Below are 8619 nucleotides of genomic sequence, written 5' to 3' on the forward strand. Positions count from 1 at the left end.
ACCTGACTTTAAGTAAAGAGTATATTTTGCACTGCAAAAAAATGACTTTCTTACTTAGTTTTTTTTTTCATTAGAAAAAAAAGTAATCTTAAAGTGTTTTTTTTTTTTGATGAGCAAAATTACCTTAGAAAATAAGTCTAGTTTATAGACACAAACTATACAATATAAGTAAATTTGTGCTTAAAACAAGCTTAAAAAAATTTGCCAATGGGGTGAGAAAATTACCCTTGAAATAAGTGTTTAAGAAAAAAGAAGACTTATTTCACAATTTATTTTCTCACCCCATTGGCAGATTTTTTTGCTTGTTTTAAGCACAAATTCACTTAAATTGTATATTTTGTGTCTATAAACTATACTTACTTACTTAGGTCATATTGCTTATCAAGAAAAAACATCTTGATTCAAGAATTTTTAGATATTTCTACTGAAAACAAGACAAAAATACTAAGTAAGAAAGTCAGTTTTTGCAGTATGTAGCAACATTGGTCCCTGAAAACAATGCTTAAACCCTTAAAAACCTAGAAAATGTGATAAAGATAAACCCAGTAACTTAGTTTTGGTAAACCATTCTCTGCAAGCATGTGAAAAAATAGATTATTAAAATGTGGCTCCCCTTGTGATGTCAGAAGTGGACAAAACCAAAAACGGCATATTTTTGCTCACACCACTTAACATGTTATTATAAATTATTTATATGGTATTTTGAGCTAAAACTTCACATAGGTACTCTGGGGACACCAAAGATTTATTTGACATCTTAAAAAAGTCTTAAATAACTTGACCATGGTTTTTCCAATAGTAATCAATTCACAAAAAACCATGGCTTATTTTTTTCTTAGACAAGCATTGACTACAAACAGTAACAATAAGGGCACAGGTATATTTGTAGCAATAGCCATTGTATGGGTCAAAATGATACATTTTGTTTAATGCCAAAATCATTAGGATATTAAGATCATGTTCAATGAAGATATTTTGTAAATTTCCTACCATAAATATATCAGTGTATTTATCATTAGTAATATGTGTTGCAAAGGACTTCACAACTTTAAAGGTGATTTTGAGATTCCAGATTTTCAGATAGTTGTATCTCATCCAATATTTTCCTATCCTTACAAACAATACATCAAAAGCCTAATTATCCAGCCTTCAGATGATGAGAAACTTCATGTGAACTTTTCATTTCTAGAAATTATGCACAGCAAAATCATCACTGTTAAATGTACACTGATGATTTTGCTTTAAATTTAATTTACAATTCACCAATCTACTATGTGGACAAACACCTGGGCCATTTGTTCAAAAGTATTCTTCACTGTTCAAAACTTTTTAGTAAGATTGGGATTTGTTTGATCCCAAAAATGTAGGACCATTCTGATCCCAGCATAAGGGTGGATTTCAAAAACAAAATGTAATATATATTTTTTAAAAGTGTACTAAAACTTATAAACATTTGGTTAGTCTACAATACATTTCTATCATGTAAAATGTATTCATTTTTTTACTTCTGTGCCCAAACTTTTTCCTATCAAGGGCAAAAAAATCAAACCTGACTGAGGGCTGTGTTGCTGTGTTATATAAAATTAAAGTTCCACTGATTCTCCTAATCTACAATTTTCTAATATTTAAAAAACAATAAGCAAACATCTTTGTTTATGCATAACTAATGCGGTTTTATTTTCAAAGATAACTGAAATCCTTTTGCCAATTTTTTTTATTTCCTTTTGTTTGTGTGCCACTGTCTCAACCAATCCATTATTAGCCTATAGTACCCGAATTTGTTGAGTTTTGTAACACATGCTATACACTTTTAAGTATGCTTGTACATTAAGAAAAAATTTATTAATTTTATTTTTTTTGCATTTAATTTAAGTTTCACATTTTTGTAATGTACAAATAAAACAAATTACATGTTAGAAAATGTTTAATTAGAAATATGAACATCTGCATCAATGACATTTATCCTTTTCCTTATCTCGCATGGCATGACAGGCTAAATTAAAGGTCATTGCGGGCCAACTTTGTCCCTAGTTTGTGCAATTCTGATTTAAACCTTCCAGTCATATAAATCCCTTATATAAATATTTAACATTTATTTTTAACAAAAGTAATGCTTAACTGTCATTCGGCACTGTACAGTATATTGATTACAATATCAATCCTCAGAGACCATCCAGTCAAAAGCAGTTTTAACAACTAACATCTTTATAAATGTATGGTACATTTAGCTTCTTTATGACTTAAAATGCATGTGGTTGTGTATAATCTATATTATTTTTTGTGGGCCAGAAGAACAGACTGAAAGTTGAAATAAAACAATTATGGGACAGTTGTGGTGTACTTTTTTTTTAACTTCCAGTAAAATCACTTCGTGACCCCATACTGACCAAACTACCTGCTGATTATTTACATAACTAAAAGTCAACATTGACATGTTATCCCATTAAAAAAAATCCCATTTAAAACACTAGTAATCCAGATTTGCTAATCTGAACAAGTGTGTATCTGGATCAGAATGATCAATCTAATCTTGCTTCAAAAAACCAGAACAGTTATACCTTATCCTGGATAGCAAAAACATAGGATTTTTAATTTTGATCCAAATCAAATTATTTTGATTAACTTGCCCCTGGGTTTAATTTAATGTACACTCATCGTACAAAATGCTAAATACATTTTCCATATCACAAATCCACCAAACATCACCAGAAACCAGAAAGGAAACCTGAGACCAGAAAATAACGTTTGACCAAAAACACTTTATTAAGTCAAAAGCTGCTTGAATTTATGAGCTCTTGGGAGTCCTGGAGCGCTTCTTCCGAACCACCACAGGCTTCTGGCTCTTCAAGATGACACTAGCGCGTCTCAGAGCAGCCTGGAGGACAAAGAGAGATCAATTATTACTTACACAACATTAAAAGCCCTTTACTTACATTTCAAAATAAAAGTATCCAAACCCACTGTAGAGAATTAAGGACCTGATGAATTACATAAAAACTACATTTTGTGCTAGTCACGTTTTCAAATGAAAAATGTCTGAAGCTACACAGTAAACTGTAGAAATAATAAATAACAAACAATCAGTTGTGTAAGCGTCACACTTGTGATAGAAGTGCAGGAGTAAACATACCATGCCCAGATCCCGCCTGTATTTATTTTTGCGGATGATGTTTTTGATGCTGGTGAGGGTGGCACGAGAGTTCTTGTTGATGGTGATCTTCTCGAATGAGGTGGCAGGTTTACGCTGACCTGAAACACAGACAACCTTTTAATAAAAACGCATCACTAACAAATGATTTCAAGATTCTGACTGGCATCTCCCAGAAACAGCTTCAATAAAACGAACAAAACTCAAATTTACATTTCAGAAGACAAACATCACACTGAAGGTGATGTAGTTTATCAGTGAAATTTAGTTAAGCCCCTGACCTGCACGCTTCTTCAGGATTACAACCACACCCTTGCCATCAGCGGCCGGCTCGATGCCGACAGTCTTCCGATGAATGAGGCCATTGAAGCGGAAAGCATTCCTGGCCTTCAGGTTGTTTGGCTCCTTAAGGTAAAAAACAACAACATTAAACATCAGAGTAATTCACCTTACAAACCTGCATGCAACTTAATCCTAAAGTGTCAATGCGTACGGCAGGGGTCTGCAACCTTTTGTGAGCCAATATGTACAAAACAATGTGGAGGGCTACTTTTTTGATATAGTCTACTCAAAACTGTTTTGTTGTACTTGTTTTTTACCTGTTGATATGTTTTATCATTGTTTAAAATGTTAACATGCATAAAAAGGACAACATGTTGAGGACCACTAGTGTACTGTATCAATTATAGTCATTGTTGACATTTCTAACCCTGCAAACTTTCTGAAATGATCAAAGCTCGTAGTAACATCTATTATTTTCCTTGAATCAATATTTATATACACGCATAAAACATAAGAACATACACGTTGCCCTACTTTAGTGTGTAAATAAAAACACTCATGCAGACTGTTAAGATTTTAGTACATCATTTCACTAAATCAAGATTTTTAGTGAACATTTACTTACAGTACTGTAGGTCTGTTTGTTCCTCTTGATTAAGAAACATGAGTTGTTCCTGATAACCATCCACTGCAGATGAGACGAAGCCATGATAACTGTCCTATATACAGACAACAATAATCCAAACTTAAGATATAATTCTCTCGAGTCACACAAACACGTGTCCTTCTTGCATGGTAAGGAATATAAACATTTGCAAATCAAGTCTTGGAGTTATTAGACCCGCATATCAAGACCCCAATAAAACATAAACATACATAAACATTCGCTGTATAACTAATACGATGTTTTGTTTCATTCACACGAATCATGGAGCTTAAGTATTTTATTTGCAGTTTAAAATGTCATTCTGACTAACGTTAACGTTATAAGATGTGATGTTTGCCTCACTAAAGGCCTCGCGACGCGCAGCCAACAGCGCTCATTGCTAAATATTAGCGCTTTTATTCACGGAACAACAGTTCATACAGCTCCCTCTTGCTTTCTAGCGTGTTTTATACACTTATATATACATTTAATGTCGACGTGTATATTATAAACTGTTAAACAGAGCGTTGAAGAAGTAACAGAAGCCGACCACGTTACTCTTCTCAGCAGAGGAAGAGAGAGGGAAAGGAAGGAGTCCCGGTTCCGGCGGAGCTTACGTAGTTTCTTACGCCTCTATGAGGATTAGTAACATTCAGTTTCAGTGTTAAGATAAAAAAAACCATCAGTTTCAGTGTTAAGATAAAGAAAAACATGCTTGAAATGTCTCAATGAACACTTTGGTACAAATTATTTATAGTTTCTTCCAAAATACGCATTTTAATGCGTTTTCAAAAGAGGATTATATTTTTGAGGACCGTGCGGATGAACATGAAGCGGTCAACCGCGAGTGATGAGATTTGTCACGTCACTCACACTATGCGTTCTACGTCATTTTCATGTGTTCGCTCAGCACAACAGAGTTTAGCTGCAGATTGACGTCTGCTGTAAACGTTGCGATATGATGCTTTAACTAACTTAGGACATTTTTAACTATTTATACATTTTATTTTCAACTATTTGACTGTAGTCCCATGCACGGGAAGTTCTTAATTTGGCGTTGGGATGATTAAATCATCATTCGTTCTGCAGTGATGGACAACATTGAAGATGTGGACACTTTGGGAGAGAAACTGTATAATGTCCTACATCCCAAATACACAGACATGACACCTAAACTGACAGGTGATATGTGCAGGATTTTGTAACTTTTTTGTGACGCGTGTGGCTATTTCAATATGGACTGTGTTGTGGATCATTATTTTTTTGGCCTGCAGTTCTCTGTTCTCTGATTGGCTGCAGGTATGTTGCTCGAGCTGCCTGCTTCTGTAGTGAATGAGATGCTACAGGATGAAGCTCTGCTGAATAAAGCAACAGAGAGAGCTCTGAATGCTCTGACGTCATCGGACAACAGGTACGCACACACACACACACACACACACACACACACACACACACACACACACACAGATAATATCTGCAGATGTTCAAATAGCATACTCCCATATTACTTGTACTATTTTTACACTAAGTATGTACTCTTAATAGGATATTATAGGTAGTATGCTAGTATACATTTATAAACACAGCATATGTTTAATCTGTATTTTTCTTCCCAGTGAAGGTGTGTCTCAGACTGATGATGGAGCATCTGTGTCCTCAGATTCTTTGGGAGAACAGCTGTATGACCTCATTGACCTCCTAAACACGGGACACACACAGAAAATTACAGGTAAATCTGTCTGTCCTCCCAAAAGCGGGAATTTAAAGGGGACATTTCACAAGATATTTTAAATGCAATGTCCTTTTAAATGCAAATGAGCTGATCTCTGCACTAAATGGCAGTGTCCTGCTTGGATAGTGCAGATTAAGGGGTGGTATTATCCCCTTCTGACATCACAGGGGGAGACACATTTCAATGAGCTATTTTTTCACATGATTGCAGAGAATGGTTTACCAAAACTAAGTTACTGGGTTGATCTTTTCCACATTTTCTAGTTTGATAGAAGCACTGGGGACCCAATTATAGCACATAAACATGGAAAAAGTTACATTTTCATGATGTGTCCCCTTTAAAGTATGCAGTAATATTGTTACTATAACATTTGTGCAGGTATGTTATTAGAGCAGAAAAAGGATGCGGTGCTTCGGCTCCTGTCGAATCAGACGCTCCTCGAGGAACAAGTCAAGATTGCTTTGAAAACTTTAAAAGAGCAGGGTGATTGCGTCATTGATATTTAATGTCATCACAGCATTCTCAAAGTTTATGATTAAGTTCAATTTTATTTGTCATATACAAAATCATACATCATGCAGTCAGTGAAATGCTTATGCGAAATTAGAAAAAAATTATGAAAGTGAAAGATTACGAAAAGTGAACAATCCAGGTTTTATAACGTGTGTTGTTTTCTGGTGTAGGCAGGGTGAAGAGGTGACGGACGTGAGTGACGGCTCTGACCCAGAGGAAGTGGAAAACATCGGTGAGGCGCTTTTCAGTGTCGTGCAGCAGTTAGACCCCGCCCACTGTGCTGACATCACAGGTGAGTTGAGTTACATCATTTGGCTGTAAGTAGTTTGGCGTATACTGTGAGATACAGTTTGTGTTAGTATGTAAAGCTTTTTGTGTGTAGGGATGCTACTGGAAATGGATTCTGGAACGCTGCAACAGATTCTGGCCAACCGGACCATGCTGGAGGTTGCGGTTAAAAAAGCAAAAAGTGCACTGGTACATTACATCAAACTTTTCTTTATTAAGACTGTTATCTCAATAGTGTGCATCTCATTTTGAGACTTAAAATTGTCATCCCAACACTGCCAGTACAACAACATACTCACACGTGATGTGTATTATCAGAGGTTTGTGAATTGGAAATCACCAAGCAGCTATTAACACACATTCAGAGCTGTTGGTGAAAAAGTTGGACTGTTTTAAGCAAAGTTAAAAATATATATGTGTGTTCTGTGTTCACAGGAGAGTGCTGCAAGCCAAAGACCATTAGAAATGTCAAAATGAGGCTTTGCATCTCTACAAACCATGTGGCCTAGAGGACTGCACATACAGGATAGTCAGAGAAACTTGACTTTGGACTCTTGGGCCCAAACTGCTGTATGATTTTTTGCACAACTAAAGACGCTGTTTACGTGACCGTATATGCATAGAGAATAAAACAAAACAATTTGCCTGCAAATTCAACATAGATAGATTGAAACCTGCATCTCTTGCATGAACATTCCCCGGGCTTTTGAACATTTCAAATGGTAATTAGCTTCATTCTTGTCTGTCTTTATAGATTTTAATATTTAATTTTTTTCTGTTAATAAAGTAAGCAAATGGAATTGCAGGATACAATTCAGACAACATGTGTCTTATTATTATGTCACCTATGTCATTTTGAATTAGATTATTGTTTCAGCCATGAAAGATTCACCATGAAATAGTTTAAAGCACTTCATTTTCTTTACCTATACAAGTATATACACGGCCTTAATCCTTACAGACATGAATTTGAAGTCATGTATAAGAAGCCAGTTTGGCATGTTTTTGGCATATCTTCATGTTAACTTTATCGATAACTGACTGTACTTTTAATTTCTAAACGCAATGGAAAAGTGCAAGCTTCAAAAAAGCTGTGACCATGAGAACAAGAATTCTAGTTTGGTCAATAATTCATGAAGGTCCAGATCCACAAATACAGTTCATTCAAACATTGTTTTAGCCCTTATAAACATTTACCATAGTTCCTCAACTGTATGATGGTAAAGCTATTGCCGCACTGTAAAAAAATGGTTAGGGGAGTCAATTCGACCTACTATTTTAAGTTTTTATCTAGTGATGAGTTGACATAATTAAAACAAATTGTTTAGATTAATATTTTTAAGTGGACATTTCACAAAACTGTATTAAGATGTCAAATAAATCTTTGTTGTCCCCAGAGTAGCCTATGTATGTGAAGTTTAAGCTCAAAATATCACATAGATAATTTATAGTAACAAGTTAAAATTGCCACTTTGTAGATTTGAGCAAAAATGTGCCGTTTTGTGTGTGTCCTTTAAAATGCAAATGAGTTGATCTCTGCACTAAATGGCAGTGCCGTGGTTGGATAGTGACAATTTTTCACACATGCTTGCAGAGAATGGTTTACCAAAACTAAGTTACTGCACTGCAAAAAAATGTATTTGTCTTGTTTTCAGTACAAATATAAATATTTTTAAATCAAGATGCCTTTCTTTTTGATGAGCAAAATGACCTAAGAAAATAAGTCCAGTTGTTAGACCAAAAATACCACATTTAAGTGAAATTGTGGATAAAAACAAAAACAAATTTGATTTTATTCTTGAATTAAGTGTTTAAGAAAACGTTCAAGATTTATTTGCTTGTTTAATCCACAAATTTACTTACATTTGACTTATTTTCTTAGGTTATTTTGCTCATCAAGAAAATGCATCTTGACTTGAGAATTTTTAGATATTTGTGCTTAAAAAAAGACAAAAATATAAGAGTCTTTTTTTGCAGTGCGGTTTGATCTTTTTCACATTTTCTAGTTTG

At 34.6% G+C, this 8619-nt stretch overlaps 2 protein-coding genes across 3 annotated transcripts; one reads left to right on the plus strand and one right to left on the minus strand.

Annotated features, from left to right (window-relative positions):
* Positions 1-2739: 2739 nt before the first annotated feature.
* rpl28 (ribosomal protein L28) lies at positions 2740-4695 on the minus strand. Its single transcript, XM_055180810.2, has 5 exons — positions 4636-4695; positions 4056-4149; positions 3430-3553; positions 3131-3249; positions 2740-2875 (listed from the first exon to the last, which is right to left on the minus strand). The coding sequence occupies exons 2-5, from the start codon at positions 4137-4139 to the stop codon at positions 2786-2788; spliced, it is 417 nt and encodes a 138-aa protein (XP_055036785.2). The 5' UTR covers positions 4140-4149; positions 4636-4695; the 3' UTR covers positions 2740-2785.
* Positions 4696-4971: 276 nt separating this feature from the next.
* LOC129424208 (uncharacterized) lies at positions 4972-7422 on the plus strand. 2 transcript variants are annotated; one of them, XM_055180809.2, is made up of 7 exons: positions 4972-5258; positions 5351-5487; positions 5693-5805; positions 6187-6286; positions 6492-6613; positions 6704-6798; positions 7045-7422. In XM_055180809.2, exons 2-7 carry the CDS (start codon positions 5378-5380, stop codon positions 7084-7086), a joined length of 582 nt encoding a protein of 193 aa, XP_055036784.1. In that variant the 5' UTR covers positions 4972-5258; positions 5351-5377; the 3' UTR covers positions 7087-7422. The 2 variants fall into 2 exon arrangements, with proteins under 2 accessions (XP_055036784.1, XP_055036783.1); XM_055180808.2 differs by having other exon boundaries at positions 4973-5258; positions 5376-5487.
* The last annotated feature ends 1197 nt before the right edge of the window (positions 7423-8619 follow it).

This window comes from Misgurnus anguillicaudatus, chromosome 9, assembly GCF_027580225.2.
Source record: "Misgurnus anguillicaudatus chromosome 9, ASM2758022v2, whole genome shotgun sequence".
In the NCBI taxonomy this organism is placed as follows: Eukaryota; Metazoa; Chordata; class Actinopteri; order Cypriniformes; family Cobitidae; genus Misgurnus; species Misgurnus anguillicaudatus.